Raw genomic sequence first — 18481 nt, forward strand, 5'->3', positions numbered from 1 at the left:
TCCAGTGCAGTGAATTCTTTATTAACATGTACTTAACACCAGTTGCTAATCGACTGTTCCCTTAGTAACCGAACAAGCTCAGAGAAGGAGCCTGCCCTCTTCCAAAATCAGCAAACAGAGTGAGATCGTCTTCTCTTTCCCTTGACCTGATTTCTGTTCCACGCACCTTGTAGTTTGCCCCATTACTCTTTAGCAAGTTTGCCTAAATCTTTGCGAAGAAGAGCAATAGTGCTATTTTGCCCAGTGTTTGGCCACTGAAACTGGCACCGACCAGTGACTTCACACTGCTTCACCTTCGATTCACTCCAGAACAAGCAGGGCAGCCAAATTCAGAAGAAAGTAAAGAATTCACAGTTCTCCCCAAACACGTGTGGGTGTTTTAACCATCAGAATGGGACCTAAGACTGGACAGAGCTGTATTTTCTCAATGAATTGATATATTTCTAAAGCACAAAGGGAAAGACCTGAGGTATGTAAAGTATCATAATTTTGTTGAAATTCATGAAGTTATGGGAATTCAAGTCAAACAGGAATTTTGCCTATGCTGGCTCAAAATTTGCTGCTGAAGATGATGCATTTGCTAACCTCTAAATGTATTTTCCATTGTCCAACTATTAGTTAAGAAGATTAATGACTGCTTTGTAGTTTCAATTAAACTCCTTTTCCGCCACAAGGGACCAAACAGGTTTTGATTCCGAAAGTACTGCTTAAGAAAGAAGACCAGGGCTGCATAACACTGACATTTTATTAGAATTCATTTGTAACAAATGGAACTTGTGTCAGCAAAGAACTGATTTTCATACAGACTTTCTTTCGCCACCAATGTAACGAAGTAAGAAAATAAAAAGCACGCCTTTCATTCTGTAAAACATTTACGCGTACTACTAATTAGAGGTAATTGTATTTTTTTAACAAGCCATTTTACAAGGTAATTTTTTAATTTTTCAGTCTATGCATCCAAAACAAGAGCAAAGAACACAATTTTTTATTATCTTTGTAAAGACACTCCAAGCTTGAATGGCAAAGCCACATAACAGATGGTTATGATGGGACCTGCAGCCTTCTGATATCTGTTGGAGTATCAGGGCACCAAAAAGAAAAAGGAAAAAAAAAAAAAAAAAAAAAGAAAAAAGGAAAATCCGGAGAGAATAAAAGGAAAAAAAGCAGTTGCATTTTTTGTTTGTCATTGCAAACTATTTTTTTCCTTTTTACACGTTCTGTGTCATTTACGTACACACAAGTGGATTTTATAAGCAGTTTCTTACAGATGGGTTCAAGTAAAAACATTATTGGGTGTAGAATCAATAGGGCAGTGCATAGTACAAAGGTATAGAAAGTGCAAATCTCCCTAGAGGGCCCCTCCCTTTCCCCAGCCGTCCTCTCCAACATCTAGCTACTCAAAACATTTTAAAAAAAGAGCTAAAATAAACGTCTGTACAAATCATTTTCATATATTTTGAGTTTTTCCCCATTGCAACTAATTACAAAATTAGACATAACTACACATACAAACGTAAATAATAGCACCGTACTGGTTATGCTGATGAAACCAATTTTAAGCTTGGAAATGTATGCTATATGTAGACATGCTTACAATTTAAAATAATGGTAGTATGACTATATATAAGAATACAGAAAGTGGAATGCACATCAATGATGCTAATGTTTCTCTTCAGGAACAACTCATAAACATAAAAACTGGAGGAATATTCAGTTGCACAGCGGTTCCATTACAAATTGGCTCTAATTTTTAACGCCCTCCTTTTTCCTTAGACCTTGCAAGATAGTCTACTAGGGAGAAAGCTCTGATCTGTTTACAGATCTGGTGTGCAAGAGTCTTCCCTAGTCTGTTTCCAAAAATATCCTTTTCATGATGTGTTTTTTTTTTTTTTATCCCCAATATTTGACTAAAAGGACATGACCACACCACAAAACCTGGCACTTCAATAATTCTTTAAAAAATACAAATCAAGAAATAATAAGAAAAAGAAACATAGTGCACATTCTTCTCTGGTTCGGATGTAAGTTATAGAATCTCATTCTGAGGTAGCCTTCTATAATACTTCTATGTTCTATATATATTTATATTTTTGTTTTGTTTTTTGTGGTTTTTCTTTACAAAAGTGCTCAAATACAATGCTTGCTAGAGTTTGGTCTTTCATATATTTCTTTCTGCTAGTAGTGGGAAATGTGGAAGAAGAAGAAAAAGTTAAGGTGACATTGCCAAGCCATACTGATGCTCTTATCTAAAACCCCAAAGAAAGAACTCCTTCAATACTCTTGTACTAAGTACTCTTGTACTCTTGTACAAGGCATGACAGAAAATGGGGTCAATGTAAATGGCATGTTATTAAGAGTCCCACAAAATACTTTGTGCTGTTAACAGAATTCTGTTTATCCCCAGAAGAAAATCTAGTGTCATTCTAAAATATGCCCTGCGGGCTCAGTTGTGCTAGTCTTACATGAACCATCCCACCAAAAGCAATGGTTTGACTTTAGCAATCTGTTGACACAAGTGAAAGAGCAGGGCTGGCCCAAAAATAATAAAAAAAATAAATAAATAAAGATGCATAAATGCAATTTATATCAGCTACTACTAGTGTACTGCTACATCTCTGCAATGATAACAGTATAACCAGTGACACAGTCATTTTGAAAAGCCAACTGGAAATAGATCTTTACGTCGTGGGCTGGTCTGTTACTGGAAATATGGAGAGACAAAGGGCCTTGACTACCTATGTGTTTTGGGTTATCACTTATTACCATCCGTACTTGATTAGAGTTTGGGAATGCATATTATTCAAAATTGTCTGATTACAAGTGTTAGAATGCTTTCACTGAAAAGAGTAACAGAAATATGAACTGAACTAAATACAAATGAAGGCTAACTGAAAGAAATGCTATTGAAAATAGGCATCAAATATAAGGCACTCTAAATGTAAAATTAAAATAAAAAACAGCATCTCTGAACAATGCTGTATGCCACAAAAAGTTTGATTTCACAGAGCAATGTGTGTTTGGCTTTGCCCTGTTACATATGATAAATGCAAATTTTATAGCGCACACTATCGACAGTATACTATTGAATACAATTTTAAAACATCTTAATAGCTAGTATATTACAACATTCTCCCCCCTAAAGGGATATGCACTGACCTTTCCCACATGCACACCTCCTACATTTAATAATATGATTTCTTATTGCACTAAAGTGTTACAAATATTGAACTTTACTGGAAGCCTAAACCACATACATACTCTGTGTGTGTGTGTGTGTGTGTGTCTGTGTGCGTGCAAGTGTTTGTGCGTGTGTGTGTGTTCAAATGGCAACGTGGCTAGAAATATTATTTGAGATGGGGATGATGTTCTAATATCAGTGATGTGCATTCCTCGTTTTCCTTCAAAACAAAACTTTATGGACCTTGGAAATGCAGAGAAGATCAAATACTAGTATAGCTTGACTGTAGTATGCTGAAAAACTTTCCTATCACTTTATTAAATCCAAGTCATGGAAGAACTGATATATTTATGTGTATGTGTGTAGATATCTATCTATCTGTATCTCAATAGCTATACAGAGAGATAGATTTGAGTAGATTGTAATACATACATATACCCATACATATAGAAGGAGAGAGGGGTGTGCATGTGCATGTGTGTGCCTGTGCGTGCGTGCGTGCGTGTGTGTGTGTAGCAGCATCTTTATACTTTGCGCCTCCCTGTTGATTCCAAATGAAACTGAAAAGCCCCATTTTGATTTAACTGATTACAATGAATATTTTCTTAAAGAAAAATAAAATAAACAAAACTGTAAAAGTAATATCTAACAAGACTGTGGTACTGTAGATAAATATGGAACTGCACAAAAATGTGCAAATTTTCAAATTTGTTAACATGTCTACAGCACGATATTACAGGTAACAGTTCTACAGCTTAAAAAAATCTACAATTTTTAAACAAAAAGATGAACAGTTATGCAACCTTATTTTTAATTCACTTCATTGAATGATAAACTCTTGTTAAAAAAAGGAAAAAGTTTACACAGTTAAAAATGAAGCACAGGTCAGCAGTATCTTTACAATACTAAAAAACTAAATCAAGGACTTTCTTTTAAACATTCCCACATTTTCCCTAAAGTGTTATGATGAGCAGTATGGTGGAAAGGGGTGATGTTGAAGCAAAGAGTCCCTTTTGTTTTAGAAGCCAGGTACCGGCCTTTAACAAACATCTTGCACTGAATTGCAGTTCTCTCAAAACTCCTCTTTGCAACAATCATGCAATCCTGAACAAGATGATGCTTCTTCCCAACAACTTCCTCTTCCCTTTAACTTCAACCAATGTCGGACCCTTGAGGTATCTGTAAATGAGATCCTTCAGACGCCTCACCGGTCAGGATTGTTTAATTATGGTTAGGTTATTAAACTGTGAATTCTTGGTCCACATGGAATAGTTTTTGTTTTTGTTTTATATATCCCCAATATTTTTGTTTGTTTTATATATCCCCAATAATTGCTCCTTAGCTAAGAGTTAAGAAGTATTTCTAAAGCACACCGTATGGCTCAGAAGCGGCTCTCTGGATCTTAAAGGGCCTGCAATAAAAATCCACGGTGGGTTTTTACGTTGCATAGTGATCAAAGCTGCCCAGATATTCTAGTGCGGCTCGATAGCAGAACTGGTATTGATCCTGGGGAAAGAAACAGAGAAAAAAAAGAAAAGCTTCAAAAGCCGGCTTGTTGGTTGCTTTCTACTTTTTTCTAAGTAAGAGCAAATTCTTCGTGGCTACAGACAAACATACCACAGAGGCATCTGCAGTTCAGCAGTATTCTCTTGCTGACATCAACACAACGGCAGTCTGAGTTGCAATAAATGAAGACAGACTGAGACTTAACGCAATAACCTACTCCACAGAATGCACCTTCTTTTTGTGAAGAAACTATACAACCATTTACCAAGCATTTGTTGTTCTGAATTAATATAACTTTAGCAAAAAGCTTTTTCTCTTATGGGAGCCTGTTAAGCTTCCTTTCCCCCTATGTATTTGAAAATAACTAGCAAGATGTGCAATTAACTCTACATCAAATTTGATACACTGCACTAAGTGACAATATCCATCATAGCCTTGATACAGAATGTCGTATGAAAAGCCACCAGGTTAAAAATCAATTTAGGAAGCAAGGGGACCCCAACCTTCAGTAACGTAAGCTTTGTTGATGATGTGAAGACATGTTAGCTTGTGGCAAGAACAGGGAAGAAAGAGAAAGATGTAGCTAAGCACCCTATCAATATGAAACAGATTGCACTTGAACCTGGAAACAGAGAAAGAAAGCTCAAAGTGGTGAGAAATTTGCATATTCTTCTAGTGAATCCAATATTTGGCATTTCATGTTATTCCCATGCACACACAGCACTTCTTTTGCACATTTATGAAACACTGCACGCTAATACTAAAATGCCAAGTCAGTGTACTCATTTGTGACTGCTCCTCGGGGTACAGATGATAAAAGAAAGAAAGAAATTACTTCTGAAAGCCATCCAAGTATCCAAACAGTCTGCTCATTTATATTACAGTGATAGCCGATAACCCCATATGGGCGATATTTATTAAGATCACAATTAAAAATTTTTTGAAGACCAAGAGACTGATTAGATACTTGCATCAGTTTAATGACATGATCACTAATAGCTCCTTTCTTCTCGGTGTTGGAATAGTGGGGGAATACTTTAAAACATATGCCTAAATTTTAAGCATATGGATGGTCCACACTGATTTCAAGTGCTTTGTTGAATAAGGATTAGATTTCTTAGCACTTTGTGTTGCTGAAGATAGGATTTCTTTTACGAGTCCTGAGAGAAATGAATCCCCAGCATTTCCACTTTCAGCCGGGGGTGAAGGGTAGCACACAGAAACAAGATGAAGCAAGGGGAGGCGGAATATATCACATAGCCTAATTCTGTATTTGTCAGGTAGGCTCCAAGAAGATTAGTGTTTCTGGATGCTGTATTTATTTCTTGGAAACAAAAGGACAGGAAAGAGATGTTTTTCATTTTGTCTAATGTACACTTCTAGAATAATGATGGTAATAGAAAAAAATGTAATTAGTTTTTCCATTGGTCACAGTGAGTTACTTGTGTAAGTGACAAGCTTATATATATATCTCATATATGTATTTATAAAGCTGTTTTCTCACTATCGAGACTTTTCTGAATAAGTGTAATTTTCTCATAGAAATCTGGTGAAATTTAAGATCGTTCTCTGGGGAACCATCTTAAATTTCATAGAATGTAATACAAAGGCCAATGTCAATCAAATTATATCAAATAAAAGTATGACTTAAAATTTTTCCTTCTCTTGCCCTTTGACTTGGTTCTCTAATCTAGTCTCAGGCTGAGTTCAAGTCTCCTGTCCAGAAATTTAAGTAGAAATTAAGCATATACCGAAAGTATTTAATATTCTTTATGACACGACAATTCCAAGGAACAAGGTCCAGGAGATCAGTTGATATTGCTCATCTCTCTCCTCATTTCTCTATAGCATTCCTGCTAGCAAGACAATCACCTATTCCATATTTTCCCAACGCTGAATTTACCATTATGATTTTGAGGTCAAACAAGAGACTTTCTTGGTGATGCAAAGTCAAGAGAACCATGAAAATCATACAGCCTGAACTGGAAGCCATGAACAACACTTTGCTGTTGGAACACATAGAGTTTACTGGATCCACCCACACAAACATTTGGACTCCTTCTTTATTACCACACATTTCTGCCAGGAAGAAAAGGTTCAAATGAAAATGGGTAGCATTTCTTGAAAAATGGTTTTTCTCATACCATTTTTCTCAATACTCATTATTTACTATCAAAATTCAGGGTCCACTAATGAAGTGATTCTTCTGTTCTCCAGCTACTGTGTCTACTGCCATAATAACAAGAAATAATTCTTACACTGCATCTATGGCAAAATTTACTCTGAAGCCATAAAGCCATTAAACATATAAAAGTAAGCACACTTTACACAGTCTCCATCTGCGAATTCGTGGCTGTGGAAATTGCTCCCCCCACCCCGCCTCCTTTTCCATCACCATTGTATATGGACACTGTTCCCCTCACCTCTGTCTGTACCATGGCTGGCCGCTGTGTTCTTAACATTTTGACAGTCTGGAAGATGTCAACAACACCTTCATATCTCATTCTTTCCAACACAATGCTCAGGGTAATGAATACTCCAGTTCTTCCAACACCCGCACTATTGCAATAAACAAAAAAAAAAAAGAATGTTAATTGACAGTTAATGCTGAAAAAATTGGCTGACAACTTATCTGTGGATACAACACACCGTATGTCTATAGATTTCAAAACAAGGAAAGGCTCACTGAACAAAATTCCACAGCAGACTGCCACATTTCATTCAGAATAACTGCTCTCAAGCAAATTCAACATACTATTTATATACTTCCTGACTTTCTAGTCTTTACTGCAAAGTAATTTGGTTTGTTGATCCAAATATACAGTAATCAGTGCATGGTGAGGGAAGATGAGAGTGTTTGCTGCTGGTGATCTATATTGAAAATGACAAAAGAAAAGAAACCAGAATGCATGTTACTGCTTTCTTCATCTCAGCTTCCATTTGATATGTTTGCTGATGATGTGGTGACGTATCCCCTCCATTTTATATGTATCTCCCCCTATTTGATATGTTAGTTGATGCTCTATTCCAAGTTGAAGACAATCAGTGGACTTTCAGTGAATATTGAAATTGTTCATATATACCACAATTTAAATAACTGACATATCTAAAACCTAAGAAATAGCATTTACTGAAGTTTCACACTCCACTGTACAGATTACAGATGCTGATATACATATCTAGTAAGTGTCCCCATTAGAATGGAATCTCTTTTCTGAATATATGGCTTATTTGCCCTCTGTTCTGTCTCAGATTTCTATCATTAGCTAAAATCCATACAAAAGAAATTCCTGTAATTAGAAGTGCCAACAGTAGTCAGTCATTAAACCTAAATAATCATCTGCTCATGTGGATCACTTTTGGACAAAGATCTTCTGAGCCTGAGTAGTGGTAATTAGGCAAATCATCATCTCACAGTGGATTCTGACTGCTTCACAAGGTTTTCTCCAGTAAAATAGCCTGCAGACGTACAGACTTATTCAATAGGAAGAAGACGAACCACAGGGAGAGACTGAAGAACTCTGAACACCCACATGGCCTGTGACAGAGGTACACTGAATACAGATACAAGTGTAGAGACCAATGCTCAGTTTGTATGATGGTATTCCATTGTTTAATTTAGATCAGCACATTTTTCAGGCTGTTAAATACATGTGATTAAATTTAGAAACTCTGAAGAACCTGTATGCCCTCAGAGGTCTGAAGCTAAAGGACACTTGAACACAACTTGATAAAATGTCATGCTCTCAGTGCTGGTGTTCCTGTATGTGATGACAGTAGTCTTGCAGATCTAAAGCAACAGGAAATACTCTCAAAAGTTCTGGAAACCGAATGATGAAACCTGTTTAGACTTTAAGAGTGTTTAGATCCCATGACAATAGTGCCCTAGAAAGTGTCAGTATAGTGAAGGCTAATTACCAATTCAGCTCCTGCTCTGTTACCATCTTGCTCCTGATGAACCATTTGAAGCACTCAAACAAAAAGGCATGGTTTTCTAAATGTATGTGTAATGACTTCTAGATCGGGCATTAGTCAAATCCTTATCACCTTAAGAAAATTATTCAGAACTCTTTAAATCAAAAAGAGGAAGGAATTAAATTGCTCTCTTGTGTTCTTCAGAAGTAAAAAGTATCTGGAGAATTACTTAATGAGAATATAGACTAATATGAAAAGATCTCAATGTTTCAATCCTAATTAGCCATCAAGTGTAATACTTTAGTAAAGTCTGTAGAAAAACTGATGGACCTTGTTCCAGCTGAAAGTGACAAGCATATTTAAACGTGAAGTCATTTCCTATTAGCAGATAGTTAGGATTTCTAAAGAGTGATGAAGTCCACAAATGTACTAGTAACACCAGCTGACTTCATTCAGTGCAAGTCAGACTGCGGATTGCGTTCTACCACAGTAATTTACAAAGGAGTGCACCACAGGTTTTGAAAAACTCTTTGTTTAGTAAATGGTGAAGGGTCCCTGGCACTGCTCCATGATGCTGCTAGCTCAGTGTGAGTACTCACTGAAGTTTTAACAATTAGAGATAGAATTTAGAATACCTTAATCAGTCTTGTGGAAGTACCAATGTTTTTGTAAGAGGTGGGAATTTGTTCTTAAAAGTAGGTCTTGCTTGTGTATTGGGAAAAGGTGCTCTTCCCTACTCTTCAGCTGAAAGTTGAAACAAAACTGCAAATGCTTAATGTTGATTCTGGTGAATATTTTGCTTTTGAGTGAACAATCCTTTAATATTTTTGTTAATTTTTAATTGATTGCCTGGTGAGGTTAGAAACTTTTAAATAGTAGCACACTGACTTATTTGTAAAAGTGCCAGAGAAGCAGAATGTACCTAATGTTTGAAAAGTGTGGGTGGTGGTGGTTTACTGTGGAATACAGAATGCAAACTCATGAGAAATATGTAGACTGGAATGGAAAATACAGGGAACTGGCACATTGGGAATTTGACAATAAAATTATTTTCCCATTTTTTGCCTCTACAAGAAAGAAATCCTTAAAAATTCCTCATGGTACCAACTGGAGCCAATATAAGAATACCACAAGGTCTGGGAAAATGGAGGTACTTGAATCCTGTATTTCCTGAAAGAAACAAATAAACTTAGTAATTTAAGCAGGTTATTTAATATTCATATGTATTGACTAACATTGATAGTAATGATTAGCATTTGTAACCTCTAAAATGTCATTAGGGTGATGATAAAACATTTAAAGACGAAATCTTGACAGATTATGTTGGATCTGACAAAATCAATAGTATAATTCTCTATGGCTTCAGTGTGAAAGATTAAACCTAATTGGAAGGGCTGCATCACCTACTGCAAGATGTATTTCATTTCAGGGTCAGAAGTAGGCAGTGCTTGCACGGTAGAAAGGACTTAGTAGAATATTTGCTTTCATATTTCTTTCTTATGCATGCCCACACACAGTGACAACTACTGCTTATTATTCCTCTGCTCTCAAAAGTCTTTAATGTCAGGAAGAACGAGGCTTGTTCTTATCACAGCTGTCTTTTACTCTCCTTTGCAAAATGCATCCCTGAACTCTGTTTTGCAACGCCATTCTCCTTCACGGACCTTAAAAATCCTTAGGCACACAGAAAAAGTGGGATTCAAACAGTCAAGTATATTTACTTTGTTAGTCTTCCTGATTAAGGAATATAAAGATCTTTGTTAAAACATAGCATCAGAACTTGTGAACCTATGGCTTTGAAAAGACAAGAATCTGGCTTTGAAAGGACAAGAATCTCTCTCTCTCTCCCTCTCTTTCTTCATTTATATGCCCTAGTAAACTTGTTCATTTTGCCTTCATATTAGCGTTAGAGCACTGCCTGGCTTGCAGAGAGACCTTGATACAGATATTAATATCTTCCATCTATGTTATATAAACAATAGCATTTCATCTATCAAAAAAAATAATGTTGCAAAATGAGTATCTAAAATCCTAATGGATTTTATAAAAAGCAATTTATTAGATAAAAGATAAAATATTATTTTTGGCCATCTGCTATAGACTTTAGAATACTGCAGTGAAAGTAAATAAAAAATATCATAATATTATAAAAGCTCACCCTTGGATTATTCCAATGCATCCTGCAAGCTGTTGTGATCTGCATCTCAATTGTGAAGGAATTTAGGAAGCTCATAACATCAGAAAATGGGTATTACATTCGGAAGTTCTAACTCCCCAATCCAAATCACAAGGATTTTTTGATAGGCAAAGTTTCTGAACTCTGATTTCTATTCTATTCATCTTCTGATGTAGCCACCTTTCTCTTTGGCTTGTCTTGATCACCACTAAGGTGTTATTCAGGAGTAAACAGCTAACAATCCCCGCCAGTGTAACCGAATCACTTTTAATCAGCAGTAGAAAAAAATCAGATAGACTAACCTATGACAAGGCATTTCCTACTGCTTTCCGAATGTAGCGGTGATCAAGTTGTTTTTACCCTTTGACACAGACACTTTTCAACAAAGAATAATAACACGCGCTTCCATATACTTCAGGAGAATCTTTTCTGTACACATGAAATTGTATCACAAAACAGTTCCCACTTCATAAAGCAATCCTCCTATACGCTCCTTTTTAACCCTTCTACTTTATCACATTTCTGGTAGTTCACCTATGAAGTTCCACTTACCTATATGCTTTCACTGCTGTCAGCTATTTCTAAAGTCAACTTTAGAAAAAAAAAATGCACATGAACCATTTTGAGATTTTGTTTACTTACCTACAATGAACAGAGATTGGTCCATCCTGACCAAACTGTTCTTTTGTTTTATGCACTTGGCCTATGAAGTCAATAAATCCTTCTCCAGACTTTGGCACTCCTTGTTCTGGCCAGTCAGTGAACTGGAACTGCCTCACTGTACGGGACTGGCCATCCTTTAACGAAAGACACACATAATATATCCCAAAACAATGTCCCAATGGCTGGAAGCCGGTCAGCCAACAAAACAGAAGGATAATCACAAAAAATGTACATTGGGTGGGAGTGGGGAAAGACTAAGTTTGCGTGTACACAGATTCTTTCAATCACAGTACTGATTCATGTTTTTGGAGGTATCATAACACACTGGCACAGAAGTGGAATATCATTAACTGTGACACTGTGCAGATTCCTTTCTGCATTGGATAGGAGAGTTGTTTGACATTTTGCCTGTGCAAAAAGAGAGTCTAAGAACAATGAAGTTAAGATCTCATTAGGTTATATGATTTTTTTAAAGTTATGTTTTAAGTCTTCTGGACTGTAATTTTCTTTTAATATAAAACAGGTAGAATATGGCCATCCAACCTGCCCCTCCTTTCCACAAATATACTCATTGACTGCATGGCAGGAATATCTTGGCTCTGTTCAGAGTGTTTCTTTAAGAGCATAGCAGTTACTGTGCTTTCCAGGAGGTACACACTTGCCTGGAAGAAGATGACCAAGCCACTTGTTTCAAAGTTCAAGATCAGTCACTTGTTTTGAATCATGAACTTCCTTTGAATCATCATAATTTCATTTACTAATAGCTTGGACAGAGTTCAAACCAGTAACAATCTAGAAGAAGGTTTTTCTCTCTCCAGACATGCTAGCTGAAGCTGTTCAGTTCCTTTGACTAGGAATATTAACAGGATTTTTTAAAAGTGCAGAATACTGCAACATGGTTATGTTTATAGTAACACACAGGAACAGCTGAAGTCCACTGCAAACTCCAGTTTCTACTGCATACCTATTTAACATGTAAACGCTCAGGATAGCATAAATAATAAAAATACAATACAAGTGGAAACTGGATGAAGGAAATTTGTTTAAAAATAATTATCCTTGATAATTTTGAGCACTGTCAATTTGTGTAGCTTAAAAGCATGAACATAAATTGAGCTACTACGGTGAACTAATTCCTCTGGACGTGTAGCAGTTCTTAAGCACCCTCCTTATCAGGTTTTCAAAATGGTCTTTTACTAAGTGAAACTCATGAAAAATTAAAATGATTATAGGACATCCCCTGAGAAACAGATAGTTATGTCGAAGGCAAGAACACTCTTTTTTCTTTTTTTTCCATCATAAGCTTTCAGTTATTACAGACTTTTAGAACTGAAATAGAAGTAATTTAAAAAATAAACGATAATAAAAGCCAGTAACCTGCTTTTATGTCTCCTCTGGTTTCTGCCTGCTGTCCATCAGCTGAGAGTGGATGGGTGTGTTGCCAGCCACAGCTCAATGAAACAACACACACCCTCCTTTTTGCCCCACTCTCTCTTAGACTGCTACTCTGACAGTATGCACACTAGCTGTGTGGAATATTTTTGTCCACTAAAAAAGAGCATATCTGTTCCAAATTATTTACCCAATTTTATTCCTAGTAGGTATCAATCCAAAGAACCAAACACAAAATATATCCTATCATCTACAGTGGCATTTTCTTGGTATGATGTTTTCTCATAATGACCTCTGATCCCATTCCCTCTAATAAGCTATTATGCAATGCATCACTCCAGATAACTGTAAGCATATGATACTAATCCATCAAAAAGACTAAACAATAAATAGACTCCCACTTTGATTTCCCATTTCCCCAAAATAAAGAAACAAAACCTTAAGTGTGACTCTATTGCAATGTTCCAATTAAGGGTACGGAAGCTCTTAGACAATTTATGACCCTGACAGGATTTACACTAAAAAAATGTAACTTTTTAAGGGAGTAGAAGTTAGAAAGAAATATGCTGCTTTGCTTAAGTCTAGGCTGTCATTGGAAAGCCAACAATTTTCTATTTATGAAATAGACTTAAAGGTAAATATTCATCTACTTGGTATAAATCAACTATGTAATATATTTTATTTTAGCAATCTCAGTAATCTCATGCAAGTCCATGAAAATTGTACTCTTTCTTTTAATGTCAAGAACCTCTATTATATCATACTATTTAATGAGCACACAAATAAAGTTAGTCTGATATTAGACTACCATTAAAGCAGACTGGGAGGTAGCCTGCAATTTCTTACACAATTCCCCATTCTTCTGACATTATAAACAGTGCTGCTTTCTTTTAATGAGATGCTTGCCCATAAGTACTCCAAATACAAATACCAAATTTTATTAAAATCTTGTTTTTCAAATATTGTCAGTTAACACAGATAGGGTAAGAAGTGCTAGTCACCAAAATAGGAACTTTCAAATCCCTGTATGGAGCACACGGCTTTAATAAATAACCTTATTGATTGGATGACCATTTAGATTTCTTCCTGTTCCTGCAGGGGATAGCCAATTGTCTTTTGATGAGGTTGTAGAATATATAACACTCGCTTACAGCCATCACTAATAGGTTAGCCTTATATGAGACTGCCCCAACATATCGACCTTAGTAGTTTACAGAGAAAGTGTGTATAAAGCAGTCAGAATAGTAGATTGAAATGGTTACAGAGGTCAATTCCATTTTACAACAATTCAGTTTTAGAAACAACAGGGAGCTCCAAACCAAACGCCTGTTGCTGACACCTACAAAGGCAGCGCACTCCGTTGCTGCCTCTGGGGAACAACTGGCCAGCTCAGCTTTACCAGGGCACCAATGCTATTCTGGCATCACTAAAGCGCTTGAAGATAAGGGGGAGACAGGCTGGTTGCAACTACCGCAGCATTTATTCTCCACTGAATATAATAATTCAGTTAGATGGTCTCAATTACTGGGTGTGACAGGCGTAAAAGCCTAATTACAGAAAAACTATAAGATACATTTTCCTAAGTAACGTTTACTGCTCTCAGCAAATTTGGTGGGGTTATGGTTTTCCAGCACGCCTAGAAAGTTTAAGATGGCCCTGAGACCTTGCCAGTGAGTTGTTTAACAAAACTAGGGTCGTTAAGATAAAGAGATTTTTTAAATTTGAAAAACAATAATAAGCAATTATAAGATGTCACAATGAGTTTGTTGACGTGCATGTATGACACTTTTTACAAGAGATATACTAATAGCAGGACCAGGAAAACTATTTCTGGCAAATTAAGCTAAGAAATCCTTTTAGACTTTTTACTGGTTAGCTAGCTATAAACAAACCGACTGAGATTTGCAAACATACTGCTTTACTATAAGCTCTTATTTTACCCTATGTATTGTTTGCAGCCTTTCCCCTTCAGCTACATCTGTGGCTTCTTTTTTGGCATTATTATTCTATGATTTGAGCTTGGTGAACTATGTCACCTTAGCTCTTTTTCAGCTTGAGAAGGAAGAGAAATTTTTTTAATACTCCATATGCACAGACAATCAGCAATTTTGCAGTGAAAATTGCCTCTGACTCTGCCTATGCTTACAAATATGGTTGAAAACTGATGTTAAAAGCCAATGGTTTTCAGAATTTATTTACAAACAAGTTAGAGAAGCTATCATTCATGTGATCCTCACTACGTTTCAATAGAATGAATATCAGATCCAAAGTATGCCTACAGTTCTTTTCATAAACATGAATCTGAGTCTCATTTGCGCACTTAAAATTTTAACATGCTAACTATCTAGCTAACTGCCTGTAGGACCTAATTTTACATGAAGCTAATATCAAGTCAGAAGTCTAGCTAATAAAGAGAAAATCTAATATTTTGTATGGTGACTGGCAACTCTGAGTAACTAGTCAGGTTTTTCCTGGACAGTACATCCACTATTTTGCTTGAACAAACAATATTCTACAGTGCTTATAGAAATGGAAGATGACAGTAATTTTTCCATTTATGCAGAATAAAATGCTAGAAATCACAAGTCTGAGAAATGCCAAATGTATATTTAAAGCTTATGTACTTTTAATCTTATATTAGTGTGCAATCTTGGACTCAGCAATTCATATAAGAAATACAGAATGAAAATGAGGAAGCTAGGGTCACATCTGCACAGCTCTTCTCTGCAGATATGCAAGAGTCCTGAGAATAAGCTATGCCAAAAATCAAATTATAATGTGCTAAGCTTGTCAAGCTTTTCTTAAGAATGCTATTCACTCTGTAGTTTTAAAATCTTACTGTATTAACCTTCATATTCAGTCAACCTAGAAGGTGGTGCAAAACAAAGTATTTACAGCTGTAAGTGATGAAAATTTCCCACCAAAAGGATCAAAGGGGAAATGAGGAGGAAGGAAAGATGGCATCCAAATCATCTAACGCATTTCAGCACAAGTACTTATTCAAAATTCTGCAAAACTCTGCTGCCCAGATATTAGATCTGAACGGAGTCAATTGTTCTTAAACACAGATGATATACATTTAATAATATCCTTCTCTGCTGTTAGGTTACTGCTTGAAAAACAAGTACATGTGTAGGCCTTTGCTAATTAAAAAAAAAAAAAAGAAAAAAAGAGGGTGAGAGAAAGAGAAGAGAGAGAAATAGACTTTCTCTTTAAACTTATGTGAAAGGGGATAATGCTGTGTGAACTTACCCTTGCATCTGTAACCTTGAATTCCCTTAGAATATACTGTGGCATGTTGTACTCTGCCATTGGATCTACCACAAAATACTGGTATCTGGCTGAACGCTCTGCAGGCCAATACTGGTGGCATTTTTCCTGCAAAATAACAAAGCAAAATACATTTCTTGTTGCTCAAGATGACTACCACAAACTAGTATTAAATTTTTCACTCAGATAAATGTAATACTTATGGGAAGTGCCATTACTGACAGTAACTTGAACTGTTAGTTTAATAAAACAGAGTTGTTTGAAGTAAAATATAAAAATCATACCTAGAATATAAAAATGATCTTCAGTATTGCATTGCATAGGAGCTTCATCTGGTCCTTGTACCTCTGAACTTCTTTACATTTCTGCTCAGTTCCGTACTTATCAGTGGCAAAAGCTATGCCTAGCTTAAATTTAAGACAGAACGGGATGCAAACTTCTAGGCCATCTTTACTTTTTTCTCCCTTCTTCTCTGTAGAAGGGACTGAGTGCACCTAGTCAAGGGTCTGTACACCTCTGCATCCACTATCAATGTCCCAAACCACCTCTATTCCAAAAATATTTGGTGGGGCTCAGATTTCACTTACCGTGTATCAAGTTTATCCTTGATGTAATCCTGCCCAGACAGTAACCTACTTCATTCTTCCCTTTACACAAAGCAGCACTTTAATGACTTTGCAAGTGTAAATAGGCTGATGAAACTGCCAAGTTCAGCACAAGTACACAGTAAACATTCAGCCCCGTTAAAAATACTACACTTCCCTCTAACATTGTTAATGTCAGAAGCCGCAGAAGTTTCCAAATGAGAAATCCTCATTACTCAGTAGCCAGCAATGCACTCTGCTCTCTTTATAATACTAACATGAGAACTAAGTTGCTGATTATCTTTGTGCCACAGAACAAAATGCCACGCCTAGCTTGTCTCCTGCAACACATCCACACATTGCAAATGCTAATTTTGGCGGCTGGGCTAGAAGATCTCCAGAGGTCCCTTCCAACCTCAACCATTCTGCGTTTCTGTAGTTCTGTGATTCTAACACCTTATGACCTACAATGGCACTGTTATTTCGAAGGGAGAAGGAACGTAATTTATGACCTGTATCTTTAGACATCCCCCTAACAACGAAATACTTTAATAAGAAAATATTAGAATTATAATAAACATTTTACTACAGAAATATTATAGTAATACGTACTCTGCCCATTTCTCGTAGTTTAGTAAGCATGACTACAATTGTAGAATTATGCTCCCAGAGCATTCTCCAGAAATCTTCAGTTGTCTCTGCCAAAGGTCCTTGTGTAGCTATGTAAGCCTTCTGCTGTCTGTGTTGAAATAAAAATTAAATTAAGAGAAATATTTTAAACAAAACTCTAAATTGATATCCATGTTGTCGATTTATATGTAAACATTATCTAGAGGAAAAGTTATATGTTATTAATAATAAGCACATTAAAACCTTAATAAGATTGTTTAATCAAACAATGACATTTTTTATTTTTAGAATTTTATGAAGGAAATTACTCTGTTACTACTATGATATATGTCTTTATCATTATAACTTAAATTTAAATGCAATACTAATAGTTCAATTTTGTGTGCTGTAAAAAGCACTTAAGAAACAGTTGTGCTGCTTCATTTTGCAGAAAAAAACTGTGGTACTATCTATTAAGTTCAGGAATTATAGCAACAAGCAGTTTCTTTATTAACTCCTTTTCAACAGCCTAGTGCCTCCAGTAAAAGTAAGGTAGTAAGAAAATTCAAGAGAGGAGTGTGCTGCATTTCCAGGCCTTAAACTCTTACTTGTGGAAGGTACCACAAAGCTGTTAAAATCTTCTGGAGGAGGAGCTCTATAAGAAGGTGGAGACTATGTACTATGTATGTACTATGCACTTGCCTCAGTCAACAGAAACATTTTTGTAGGTACTATTTCAGATGATGTCTATTTCCAGTCACTAGTAGAGGCTCAGAAAATGCATTCTGCAGATGCAGATATTCAAGCACACCTAAGCTGCCCTAGCGAAAGTACATTGCTTCTTTTTCATGCCTTTTCCTATCAAATTTTAAGCCAGCCAAGGGTGTATTGCTCTGTTTTGTAGTGAAGTTGTTGGTTTAAAACCATATAAAATGCTTTTTGGAGACTAGGTCTGGTCTTAATCAGTGCTCCAAGATCATCACAGGTTATCACCCTGACACAGGCAGTACACCTCCTGTACGTTATTTCTATGTATCCTTTAAAGTAGAATAGTTGTGAAAAGACTGAGGTTCCAAAGTATGAATGTACTCAAAATTTCAGTAACCTTCAGCACGTAAAAACATACTGAGAATTCTCAAGGATATAAAGGTAGGTACAACCTTACTATTATGATACTTACACCCTACA

The 18481-nt window shown here is 36.1% G+C and overlaps 1 protein-coding gene across 5 annotated transcripts in view; it reads right to left on the minus strand.

The window, feature by feature from the left end:
* Positions 1 to 3982: 3982 nt before the first annotated feature.
* PTPRD (protein tyrosine phosphatase receptor type D) overlaps positions 3983 to 18481 on the minus strand; it is a 354190-nt gene continuing 339691 nt past the window's right edge. For all 5 annotated transcript variants that reach the window (XM_062600476.1, XM_062600475.1, XM_062600474.1 and 2 more), the window contains 5 exons: positions 17297 to 17423; positions 16083 to 16208; positions 11418 to 11572; positions 7108 to 7243; positions 3983 to 4684 (listed from right to left, as the gene is read on the minus strand). In XM_062600476.1, coding sequence (XP_062456460.1) covers positions 4616 to 4684; positions 7108 to 7243; positions 11418 to 11572; positions 16083 to 16208; positions 17297 to 17423 — 613 coding nt within the window. In that variant the 3' untranslated portion in view covers positions 3983 to 4615. The remainder of the gene's footprint in view (positions 4685 to 7107; positions 7244 to 11417; positions 11573 to 16082; positions 16209 to 17296; positions 17424 to 18481) is intronic.

Source organism: Rhea pennata, chromosome Z, assembly GCF_028389875.1.
Source record: "Rhea pennata isolate bPtePen1 chromosome Z, bPtePen1.pri, whole genome shotgun sequence".
Lineage (NCBI taxonomy): Eukaryota > Metazoa > Chordata > Aves > Rheiformes > Rheidae > Rhea > Rhea pennata.